Source organism: Kogia breviceps, chromosome 11, assembly GCF_026419965.1.
Source record: "Kogia breviceps isolate mKogBre1 chromosome 11, mKogBre1 haplotype 1, whole genome shotgun sequence".
In the NCBI taxonomy this organism is placed as follows: domain Eukaryota; kingdom Metazoa; phylum Chordata; class Mammalia; order Artiodactyla; family Physeteridae; genus Kogia; species Kogia breviceps.
The window spans coordinates 82714170-82726357 of NC_081320.1; the positions used below are offsets into that span (position 1 = coordinate 82714170).

The window sequence follows — 12188 nt, forward strand, 5'->3', positions numbered from 1 at the left end:
TCCTCTCCAAACCTGAGGCTCGGGAGGCAGAGCCCCAAGGAGGGCAAGTGCCCCCAGCAGCCAGTCTGGGGGTGGGGGGAATAGAAAATCCAGGCTCAACCAAGAGGAGATAGATCTTCACTCCCGGGGTTTCTCATCATCGAAGCAAGAACCGTGGTGGTGCTTTTGGAAGCCACTTGCCAGCCAGGTCATGGGACCTATGCTTGGCTGCAAGTCTAGTGGGATGGGGGGGGCGGGAAGGCAATCTGCTCAGTGGTGAGGGGGTGTGGCACGGGGGCGCAGGGAAACAAGGACCGGCCGAGGGAGGGCGCTCAGGGGTCTGGAGTCTGGAGCTCAGGCAATCCTGGGCTCCTGGGTGCCTGGAACAGTCACGCTTCCTGGTGGAGCTCGAGGAGGTGGGCAGGGACTGGGGGTTTGGAGCCCTGAGAGCAGGGGGAGAGCAGGGGGCCGTGGGTGTGCCCTGGTTACACGGGAGGAGCCTCAGGAGCGCTTTGTCTTCAGGCGGAATGCGGGGCCGGACCCTGAACCCTCGGACCATTTACCCAGTGTTGCCGAAACTCGTCGCCCTCCTGCCCGTGTCCTGTCAGAAGCGACTTCACTGCAAGACCCACAGCCCGGTAGCACCTCTGTTGTCAGATCGCCCCTCCCTTCCCTCTCAGGCTACTGTCGGGCCTCCTGGGTTCCTGTGCCTCCCTTTTCTTTCTCCTCGCAGCCCCCCTTTCTCTGGTGACGGGCCTGAGCTGGACTGTCCCGCAGCAGCTGCCTGGCTCCTTCCCACGGGGGAGCGGGGGCTCGGTGGGCAGCAGGGTCTCGGCCCCGGGACGCCGCAGCTGCGGGCTTTTTGTCTCCTCCCAGCCCCGCGCTCATGCCCGGGCCTGCTCCTCGTGGGTCTCCTTTGTAGCCGGGATCAAAGCAGGGTCACCTTTCCTGCAAGAGAAAGGGGAGGTTCCTCCACCTCCCCTTTGCCTTACGTTCACTCCCCGCCCCCCCCCCTTTGCTCTGTGTTCCCCAGGATCTGTCTGTGGACACCGCTGTGTTTCCGGAGAAGATGAACAAGGGGCAGCAGAGACAAGGAGGCCATGGATGTGCCTGAGGAAGGCCCAGCCCGCCAGGGCATCGGCCCCACCTTCATCGTTCAGGAGACCTCACTGTGATCTGGACTCGGGACAATCTGTCCACATTCTGCCAGGCACCCCCCCCCACCTCCCTCACCGTAAGCCCCTTGTCTCTCGGAGGCCAAGACCGAATCGCTGTGTCTGCCCCAGGCAGAGGGTAGAGCTGTCACATACAGGCTCATATTGATGGGGTAAGTGCTTTTCTTGACCTTCGCCAATCTATTCTAGGGCAGAGATTCTAAGAACTTTTGGTCTCAGAATCCCTTTACGTTCTTAAAAAAGTAGGGCTCTGAAAAGCTTTTGCTTATGTGGGTAATTTCTATTGATATTTACCATATTAGAAAGTAAAATAGACTTAGAAATATTTATTTAAAAATAACATGAATTAACCCACTGTATGTGAATAGAGATACCATTTTTATGAAAAATAATTATTTTCCATATTGGAAAATATTTAGTGAGAAGAGTGGCATTGGTTTACGTTTTTGCAAATACCTTTAATGTCTGTTGTAATCGAGAGCACTCTCCTATCTGCTTCTACATTCCATCTGTTGTTGCAATATCACATGTCATATGGCTTCTGGAAAATTCCATTGCACTCATGAGAGAATAGGAGTGAAAAAAAGACAAATCGCATCTTGTATTATGAAAATAATGTTGGCTACTTAGGGCACTGAATGGGTCTCAGGGACCCCCAGGGTTCCCTGACCAAAACTTTTCCTGTAAAGGGCCAGAGTTCCTTCACAGGAACTCTGTGAACATTTTGCGCTTTACTGTCTGTCGCAGCTATTTGACTCTGCGTTGTATCAGGAAAGTAGCCATAGATCATATGTAAACGAATAGGTGTGACTCTTTTCCCATAAAAACTTATTTAAAAAATCGGGGGCTGGATTTGGCCCGCTGGCTATAGTTTGCCAACCCCTGATCTCGAATACCAAGATTGCAGGGGCCCTGGGCTTAGGGTTTAGGCCACAAAGGGGAGAGGACAGTGCCATCTGACTCATCCTAGCCAGGCTCCTTCCAGAGGAAGCAAAAGGGAATTTCTCAGACAAGACTAGATTTTTCTATTTCTAATGACTCTAGTTCTCAATTTAGTGAAATCTGCAGTCTCCACCTTAATACTTAGATATCCCTTGGCCAGCTCTGCTTCTCCCAAAGTGCATGGAAGCCTCTCCCCTGTAATTCTGCTGCCTCTCGGAAAGCACACGCATATCCAGCCCTGGGGAAGTTGTCCTGGTCATCGCTGCCTCACCCCCACCAAGAGTCACAGGCACCTGGGGACGGGGCAGGTGGGACAAGACGCTCAAGTGGACCAGCCAGCCCTCTCACTCCCGAGCCAGGCCACCTGAGCGTCATTTTGTCATCCAGGCTCCTGGTTCCTTTTGGAGCTTCTTTCTTACACACCCCTGTTCCCAGGGTCTCCCAGTGAGAGGGTAGTTTTCTTCCTCTGCTACAGAGGAAAAGGGGGTTACTCCTGATTCTGGTTCATTTGTGGGTCGAAGCCTCCAACCTGACATCTCCTCTGGTTATTCCCATTCATCCCCTGGTCCTTTCCTTGGCTCTGCCTGCCCCATGGCAGTCCTTTTGCTTCCTGACCTGACTGTGCTGGGTGCTGTCTGGCTGGAGGAGACGGTCTCTGGACCCTTTGGGGACTGTCCAGAACACTAAGGAAATGCCTGGAAAGATCCCGAGACAGACGTAGAAACTTGTAATAATGGTACCTGCCCTCCCCCAGCCCCCCACCAGCTGCATCCTTCTTTGGCCCTCCTTGTCTTTCCTACCAGGGTAACGTGGACCCCCCTCTCCCGAAGGGTCTGGCATTACTAGGCAAAGGCTGGAGTCTGGGCGGGGCGGATGGAGCAAGCTCCCAAACCTGAGTTAGCAGGAGAAGCTCTGTGCTGGGGGGGGGACCCCAATGCACACCCAAAGCCAGCTTTCCCAGCTTCATCCCCAGAGAGAGATGGTGTGCTACCAGCTCACGAGGAAATTCCCGTGCTCCTCTTCTGACCACGTTCACATTCAACAAGGAAGAGACTGCCTTTTGGCTTTAAACGTAGAACATTCGAGCTGGACTTTTATGGTCTTGGGAAGAACACTGTGCTAGTGCCCACCCACACCTGGTCTCTGCCCTGCCTGGCCCCGTCCAGCTGCCCAGAAGCAGCTCTGCACAAGCTCTCCGGGCTCCTCAGCAGAGACTTGGTAGATTTACGAGTCTGGCCTTGGCTGAGGCCCTCTCGCCATGGCTCTCAGCCACAGCCCAGCCGCTCTCCCACATCTCATGCTGCCGCGGCTGGGACGTTCTGTGTCTGCTTTTCTGCCTCCACACCAATTTGCTGAGTCACCCCCTCAGCCCCCTTTCCCCTGCTGCCCTGGCCAGCCCTGTGGAGGAATAGCAGCTCCTCACACTGGAGGAGCTCAGACCCCCCCGGCCACGCCCAGTCGGCCAGAATCTCATTCGTTCTCATGATGGCAGTGGTGGCGTCTGTCTAAGGCTACCCTGCTGGGACTCCAGTTGGCCTGGCCCGTGCCTTCCCACTCTGAGGCACTGAAGTTTAACGAAAAGATGGTTCCTTCTCTGTCTGGACTGTAGGTGCCTGATCTGAAGCCACAGCTGATCTGGAAAGTTACTTTCTGTATGGATGGACACTGATTTTTCCTCAAAGTATTTCTACAAGGCCAGAGATAAATTCCATTCAAGCACTATCTGATTTCTGGCACCCCATGGCAGGACTCAGGGAGAGCCTGGGAGGGCAGTGCCAGTGGGGAGGAGCTGGCCGGAGGGACCTCGTTGTAGACAGATTGTAGAAATAACTCCTGAGCCAGTGGGGCCTTTGGCCAAAATCATACAAGGAACCCAGTGAACCCAGGCCTATCTCGTTTGTCCTGGAGGTTAGGTTTCTAATATAATGGAAGATTGTAATTATTATCCCCTGGAAAAGATACACGTTCTCCTTCTCAGGTCCTTCAAGGATGTAACTGAGTCTATCAAAACCTTCCAACGCAAGGGCTTAAGGTGCTGCCTGGTTCAGTTAAGGTAGAGCTGCCTCTGGGATAAAATCTCAAACTAGGCAGCTAGGACTATGTAAAAGTTTCTCTGGATACTGGAATGTAAGCAATGTAAGCTTTATGGTTTAACCTGTAAATATAACTCACAGCAAGAGAAGGCTGGAAGGGTGCAGGGCCCAGAGAGGGAGGAAAGGTAGTGATGAGGGGGCTGGCGAGACCATAACGCAGATACAAAATTCCTAAATTCCTGATGTTGGGTAAGCGTCTTGCAGTGCGATAACAAAGTATGTTCCCTTCTTCGGTTTCCTCTCTACCTATGTGACCCCGGCCCAGCCCTGTTCACACTCACGGCTGCCGAGAGCCTGTCTGGCCCCTGGCTTTCCCATCGGCACCTGCGGCTGCTGCCAGCCTCAGCTGCTCCCTCTGTACACGTGCAGCAGCGTCTGTCTTCTCGCAGTCTCCAGAGGGTTTGCGGGAACCTTAGGGGAGAAAAGCAAGGGACGGTGCCCTAACTCAACTTCCAACTCAGTCAGACCCTTTCCTTGCCCACTTCCCTGTGACTGCCACAAGGGAGCTGCTGGGGCATCACCCGTGGGTGACAAGACGAGGCTGTGCTCCCTGGTCCTCCTGAGTCCTCTCTGTCACAGAGGTGCCCACCGCTGTGCCCGGTCTGTGTGCTGGAACCTGGGAGTGGAGCCTGAATCAGATGGACGGGAGAGAGGCAGAATGAAGACAGGCACGGCCTGGCAGAGAATCCAGGTCCCTAAGCTTGAGTCACAGTCCAGGAGAAAAGGGCGACTGTGATGATCACTTGTCACCAGGGGCTGGTGAGAGCGGCCTGGTGGGAAGAAGAGCATCTGCCTCTCTAGAGACTTGGGGCCCGGTCTCTGCCTCCTTTGTTCTTTGGCCCGAGGTGACGGCTGTGGTGGAGTCAAGGCCAGAGCACCCCAGGCCTCCGGCGTAGAGACGCGATCGCATCGGCCACTTCTGCAAGACATGGGGAGGGGATGAGGGTCATGCTCACTAGCACAGCCCTCGGGGTCTTCGGCACCCCAGACCGGGCCTTCCCTAGCCTCCCTCCCTGAGACCCGTCCCCACGACTGCTCCGATGACAGCGGTCCCGGGCTCACCACCGCTCGTGGCCTCACAAATTCTCCTGACCACCTGGGCCTGGCTGAGAGGCACAGGAGGAGCCGTCTGAGAAAAGCAAGGGCCCCAAGAGGAGCCCCCGATGGTGGGGAGGGCAGCAGAGTGGGGCAAGGACAGGCTCCTCCTGACACTGAACAGTCCTGACCCTCTCTCTTGCCCAGCCCCGGGCCCAAGTGCCTGTGGCCCCAGATGTCAGTGCTGCCCACTCCCCCTACGCAGGGGACCTCCCAGGATTCCCCATCCTTCCAGCAGGAGCGTGGCCAGTCCCACAAAAGGCCAGGTTGACTTGGCTCTGAGGTCTGCCCTCCTCAGGGCCACTGCTCCTGGCTAGCCAACCCACCCCACCCAGCTGCCAGAGTGCTAGACCTAGCTGGGCTCTCATTTATTCATTCTTCAACATACTTAGGCATCACCTGCTTCCTGCAAGGGTCTCACCTTGGCCTCCATCTTACAGCTAAGCAAGCAACCGTGCCACCCGGGGACACTGCACCAGGTGCCACCATTGGCATTTCAGAGTTGCCCCTTTTAGTCTCAAATTCTTGCATTTTAGTTGTATTTATATGAAAGAAAAATATCTTAAGTTTCAAGACATTTCAGAACTATGATGTTTAAGGAAGAGAGATGGTGAAAAGTATCCTCCATAGAAATAAAGTTGCTGTCCTCAGAGGGCAAAGAGGACCCTTTATAACAGCTACACACACGCAGTTAGCAACTTACAGTGGGCTCCACCCCACCCCCGGGGGCCTGCTTAGTGACTATGAGCCTGGGGCCTGAACTGCATTCAGCCACTTAACCTACCTAAGCTTCAGTTTCCTCATCTGTAAAGTAATCTTCATTGGGTTCTTTTGCTATTTTTTTAATTTTCTTTTTTAAAATCCTCATTTGGTTCTTGTGCAGATTAAAAGATAAAAATGCACTAAAGCATTTAGTCTAGCTCTGGGCATAACTTTAGCCCCCAGATAATGTTAGCTGTTACTGCGATGATGATTATTGTTAATCATACTTTTCCTTCATGATCTCATTTCATACCCTGGAAGCAAAGTCAGACTCATGTTATCTTCCGTTTCTGTATAAGAAAACTGAGGTTCAGGAAAGGTAGGTGACAGTCTGGTAAGTGATGCAGGCAGGAAGCCCTCCTTCCCCCTTTCCCAGCCCCTGCCACTCCCCCACCCAGCTTGGTTACTTCTAGAGTGATGCTTTCTTAGAGCTTCGTTCTCCAAAGGGCGATCCCTCCCGAGACAGAAGTCCAAAGGACACCAAGGCACTGTACAGTGGCACAGTGCCCCTTGGAATCTAGGGATCTCCTAAGTGTGGTTTCTTTCCCAGGCCCCAGCCCTGGAAACTACTCCCTTTTCTCCTCTACCACTAAGTGCCCCGGAGTCTTGGGGCCTCTAAGAATTGCCCACCCCTTGGAGGAACCATATTGTCATGAAGTCATTTCCAACCATCCCTCCCACTACATCCCATGAGAAACACTGTCGTTCCAGCCCCAAGAGCCAGCCTCGGCTCCTCTCGCCCTGAGAGAGCAGGAAGCAGCCGGCCCCAGCGTCAGCTCTGCCGAGGGCAGGGGGGCTGAGTCCGGTATCCCCCATCCCCAACCCCCTTCCCCAAGGCCCCGGGCCCGTGACCTACCTTGAGAGGGTGCAAGTAGCGGAGTCCACGCAGGAAGGGTGGCCAGGCGGGGCCAGGCATCTCGTGGCCAAGTGTGCGGGTGAGGTGGGCTATGTAGCTGGTGGCCAGCACCAGCACGTCCAACTTGGACAGCTTGGTGTCGGGCGGCACGGCAGGCAGAGCGGCCTGCAGGGCCAGGAAGGCCTGGCGTAGGGTCCTCACCCGGCTCCGCTCCCGAGCAGCGTTCTCAGGACTGGCCTCACTCTGCACAGAGGACCCCAGGTGAGTGGGGCTGACCGGACGCCCCCTGCCCCTGGTTGCTAAGAGCATCCTAGGGCAAGGTGTCCTGCCAGGGTAGTAGCATGCCAAACGACAGAGACCCAAGGGCCTCCTGCCCTCTTTGTCTGCTCTCAGCCCGGCCCCGCTTTACGGCAGAGGAAATGGAGAGAAGGCCTCATCTGGGCTCAGAACTGAGAGTCCTGTACTCTTTCCCACCCTCCACTGTACCTCCCCCTGGCCCTTGCTGCATCGACACCTAAGTCTGAATCCTGCTTATCAGGATGCCCTGGGGCCACGGGGAGAGCACACAGCCCTGCCCTGCTCTGTAAGGGCTGACCCTAGGCCCAGCCAGGTCCTGAGATGTAGAGGCAACTGTGGTAAAGAGGAAAGGACACCAAAGTGTGCTGGCCCTGTCTCTGACTGCTGCTCTGGGACCTTAAGAAACATAGCACTTCTCCGGGTCTCAGTTGCCTTGAGAGAAGGGAGTTGGGCCAGCTCTCTGAGCCACGCTCAGGTTAAGACCGGCTCTGACTTCTCCAGCCACCCAAGCATGGAGCCTTGGAGCGGAAGTTGGCCAACGTCCCCTCTCTTGGGCAGGACGAGTAACCATGAGTGAGGCTCTGCCATCACAGGTGACATCGCAGCCCCTCCCATGCCTGCCTCTCCCAGCTACCTCCTCAGGTCCCCGCTTTCTTACCCGGCCACGAGCCAGGCTCCTGGCCTTGGCCCCTCGAGGGCTTGGGGCAGCTCTGCTCCATCTTTGGTTGCTCCAGCTGGTCTCTTCCCACAGGTCCTGCCCTGTCCTGCGCAGGCGGCTCCTCTTCCTGTCAGTGCCTGCTAGCAACCTCGGTGTGGCCTTGGCCGGGCTCTTCCCTACTCCTGGCATGGCCAGTGCCCCTCTGGCCTCTCTCTGTGACATGCCACACCCCCGAGGTATGATGCTGCAGCCCCCCAGGACAGGAACACGGGGCCTGAGGAAGCCCTTGGGCTCACGCTAGCGGGGCAGGCTGGTCATCCAGCCAGCAACGTCTATATCTGAGGAAGCCAGCGCCAACTCAGTCCTGCTTCGCTCCTTGCTCTGGGAAAACCGCCCACCCGGCACAGCCCCCGCGAAAAGCCTCCTGACTGCCTCCCAACCGGCTGAGAGGCAGGGGGGGTGCTGGATGCGGGGAGTGGCCAGGCCCTGGGAGGAGGCCCCTGCTGTAGAGGGCAGGAGGACGGTGGGAAGGGAGCTCCCTTCCCGGATCCCTGCCTGACCCTGACTGTGGTCCTGGGATAGACCTGCAGCTTCCGCTCTGGGGCTTAAGTCCATGGAAGGGCCCTGAACTCCCTTCCCTGTGCCAGAAGCCTGGCTGTGCACATCCCTGAAAGGATCTTTCCTCCCCTTGCCAGTGAAAATGACCTTCCAGCCAGAGGGCGCTACTCCCCATACCCCAAACATGCCTCTTATTTCCACCTCAGTGCTTTTACTTTTACCTTTCTGTCCCCCTGGAATACCTCCCTTCAGCTCTACCCCGGGAAAAGCTGCCCATCCTTCGGGTTATGTCCAAAGGATTGGTGAGGATTTCTTCCAACCCCACAGAACCCAGAGCCCACGTCTCCCTGTTTTATTGGTACCCCATTCTATGCACAACCACACCCTGGCTAGCTTCCTAACAGTTCAGTGTTCTAGATCAGTACATGCCAAGCACTGTGCTAAGTACTTTACATGTATTATCTTATTTATCTTACATGTATCTTATCTTATCTTACATGTATCTTATCTTATCGTACATGTATTATCTTGTTTATCAGTCTTAAGAATAAAAGACTATTACACTGTCATTTTACAGATGGGAACACTGAGGTATCAGGAGGTGAAATAACTTGCCCAGTGCCAAACATCTAGTAAGTGATGGCGGTGGATGAAAGCCCAGGCAGTCAGTGAGACTTGGAAGGCTGCTCCTCACTCTACACCGTTCTGCCTTGGGTGGGTTACTCACATGTCTGTTCCCCTGCTAGGTGCAAAGTTTTTGAAGGCAAGGACCAGGATGTTTGCTGAGCTGCATCAGATCCTCCATTCAGCTAGTTAGGAGGAGGCAGGCCGAAGGAATAGCAAGCCTGCCACAGTCGGCCCTGCCTGCCCTCAGGTCACCACCCCTGCCTGCAGCAGAGTCATTGCACATCCCTTATCCTCCAATCTTGAACTCCAGAAGAGACAAAATAAGTAAAGGGAAAGTGCAGAGAGGACAGAGGAACAAAGGTGGAGGTACAGAGACAGACATTCAGCCAACCAGAGAGGAAGGAAAACAGAAGAGAAGTAAAATTCACTTGAATGTCCATCGATAAGGAAGTGATTAAATAGATTTTGCTATATCCATTCTGTGGAATGATATGCAGTAATAAGAAGAAGCAGACATCTGTATAGTGACATGGGAAAACTCTCCAAGATGCACAGTGAAGTGAAAAAACCTAGTTGTAGATCACTAGGTATAATAAGATCCCAGCCAGGATTTTAAAAGAAAACACCCCAAAACAAAATCTGTAAGTATAAAGGTTTAGGGACTTCCCTGGCGGACTCCCTTCTGTCAGTCCTCCCTTCCAGTTTAGAACTCTGCCATTGACTGCAAGGGCACAGGTTTGATCCCTGGCTGGGGAACTAAAATCCCACATGCCTCATGGCATGGCCAAAAAAAAAAAATTATAAAGGTTTTTGTGCTTATGTGAATATATAGAAAGGAGACTGAAAAGATGCACACGGGGTTACTTTTTTTTTTTTTTAACTCCAGATGCAGAGAATTCGGTATACACTGTCATTTTCGGTCCACGCAGGGCCTCTTGTTAGCCTGCCTCTCTCCCTCCTTCCCTCCCTCCCTCCCTTCCATCTGTTCCCTTTTATCCTATTCCCTATCATAGGCAACCATTCCAAACTGTTAAATGTATATTCTTTCATTTAATGTATACCTTTTGTGGTGGTTTTAAACTATGTACACAAATTCTTTGACACTCCTCCCTTCAAAAGGTGGAGCATACTAGATGGCTTCACAGGCAAATTCTATCAAACATTTAGAGAAGAGCTAACACCCATTCTTCTCAAACTCTTCCAAAATATAGCAGAGGGAGGAATGCTCCCAAACTCATTCTACGAGGCCACCATCACCCTGATACCCAAACCAGACAAAGATGTCACAAAGAAAGAAAACTACAGTCCAATATCACTGATGAACATAGATGCAAAAATCCTCAACAAAATACTAGCAAGCAGAATCCAACAGCACATTAAAAGGATCATACACCATGATCAAGTGGGATTTATCCCAGGAATGCAAGGATTCTTCAATATACTCAAATCAATCAATGTGATAAACCAGATTAACAAACTGAAGGAGAAAAAACATATGATCATCTCAACAGATGCAGGAAAAGCTTTCGACAAAATTCAACACCCATTTATGATAAAAAACCCTCCAGAAAGTAGGCACAGAGGGAACTTACCTCAACATAATAAAGGCCATATATGACAAACCCACAGCCAACATCGTTCTCAATGGTGAAAAACTGAGACCATTTTCTCTAAGATCAGGAACAAGACAAGGTTGCCCACTCTCACCACTATTATTCAACATGGTTTTGGAAGTTTTAGCCACAGCAATCAGAGAAGAAAAAGAAATAAAAGGAATCCAAATCGGAAAAGAAGTAGTAAAGCTGTCACTGTTTGCAGATGACATGATACTATACATAGAGAATCCTAAAGATGCTGCCAGAAAACTACTAGAGCTAATCAATGAATTTGGTAAAGTAGCAGGATACAAAATTAATGCACAGAAATCTCTTGCATTCCTATACACTAATGATAAAAAGTCTGAAAGAGAAATTAAGGAAACACTCCCTTTTACCACTGCAACAAAAAGAATAAAATACCTAAGAATGAACCTACCTAAGGAGACAAAAGACCTGTATGCAGAAAACTATACACAGATGAAAGAAATTAAAGATGATAAAACAGATGGAGAGATATACCATGCTCTTGGATTGGAAGAACCAACATTGTGAAAATGACTATTCTACCCAAAGCAATCTACAGATTCAATGCAATCCCTATCAAACTACTAATGGCATTTTTCACAGAACTAGAGCAAAAAATTTCACAATTTGTATGGAAACACAAAAGACCCCGAATAGCCAAAGCAGTCTTGAGGGAAAAAAATGGAGCGGGAGGAATCAGGCTCCCAGACTTCAGACTATACTACAAAGCTACAGTAATCAAGACAGGATGGTACTGGCACAAAAACAGAAATATAGATCAATGGAACAGGATAGAAAGCCCAGAGATAAACCCAAACACATATGGTCACCTTATTTTTGATAAGGAGGCAAGAATGTACAATGGAGAAAAAGACAGCCTCTTCAATAAGTGGTGCTGGGAAAACCAGACAGCTACATGAAAAGAATGAAATTAGAACACTCCCTAACACCATACACAAATATAAACTCAAAATGGGTTAAAGATCAAAATGTGAGGCCAGACACTATCAAAATCTTAGAGGAAAACATAGGCAGAACACTCTATGACATAAATCACAGCAAGATCCTTTTTGACCCACCTCCTAGAGAAATGGAAATAAAAACAAAAATAAACAAATGGGACCTAATGAAACTTAAAAGCTTTTGCACAGCAAAGGAAACCATAAACAAGATGAAAAGACAACCCTCAGAATGGGAGAAAATATTTGCAAATGAAGCAACTGACAAAGGATTCATATCCAAAATTTATAAGCAACTCATGCAGCTCAATAACAAAAAAACAAACAACCCAATCCAAAAGTGGGCAGAAGAACTAAATAGACATTTCTCCAAAGAAGATATACAGATAGCCAGCAAACACATGAAAGAATGCTCAACATCATTAATCATTAGAGAAATGCAAATCAAAACTACAATGAGATATCATCTCACACCGGCCAGATTGGCCATCATCAAAAACTCTAGAAACAATAAATGCTGGAGAGGGTGTGGAGAAAAGAGAACACTCTTGCACTGTTGGTGGGA

General features: G+C 51.2%; 1 protein-coding gene across 1 annotated transcript; it reads right to left on the reverse strand.

The window, feature by feature from the left end:
• Window positions 1-1467: 1467 nt before the first annotated feature.
• On the reverse strand, window positions 1468-8195 carry TCF23 (transcription factor 23). Its single transcript, XM_059080049.2, has 3 exons — window positions 7858-8195; window positions 6903-7145; window positions 1468-5108 (listed from the first exon to the last, which is right to left on the reverse strand). The coding sequence occupies exons 1-3, from the start codon at window positions 8077-8079 to the stop codon at window positions 4929-4931; spliced, it is 645 nt and encodes a 214-aa protein (XP_058936032.1). The 5' UTR covers window positions 8080-8195; the 3' UTR covers window positions 1468-4928.
• Between the last annotated feature and the right edge of the window lie 3993 nt (window positions 8196-12188).

Coding starts and splice junctions, on each gene's coding strand:
- TCF23 (XM_059080049.2), bottom strand. CDS start 8,079: ATGTCACAGAGAGAGGCCAGAGGGGCACTGGCCATGCCAGGAGTAGGG. Junction 7,146..7,857: donor GGAGCCTGGCTCGTGGCCGG/GTAAGAAAGCGG, acceptor TCCTCTGTGCAG/AGTGAGGCCAGTCCTGAGAA. Junction 5,109..6,902: donor GCTACTTGCACCCTCTCAAG/GTAGGTCACGGG, acceptor CATGTCTTGCAG/AAGTGGCCGATGCGATCGCG.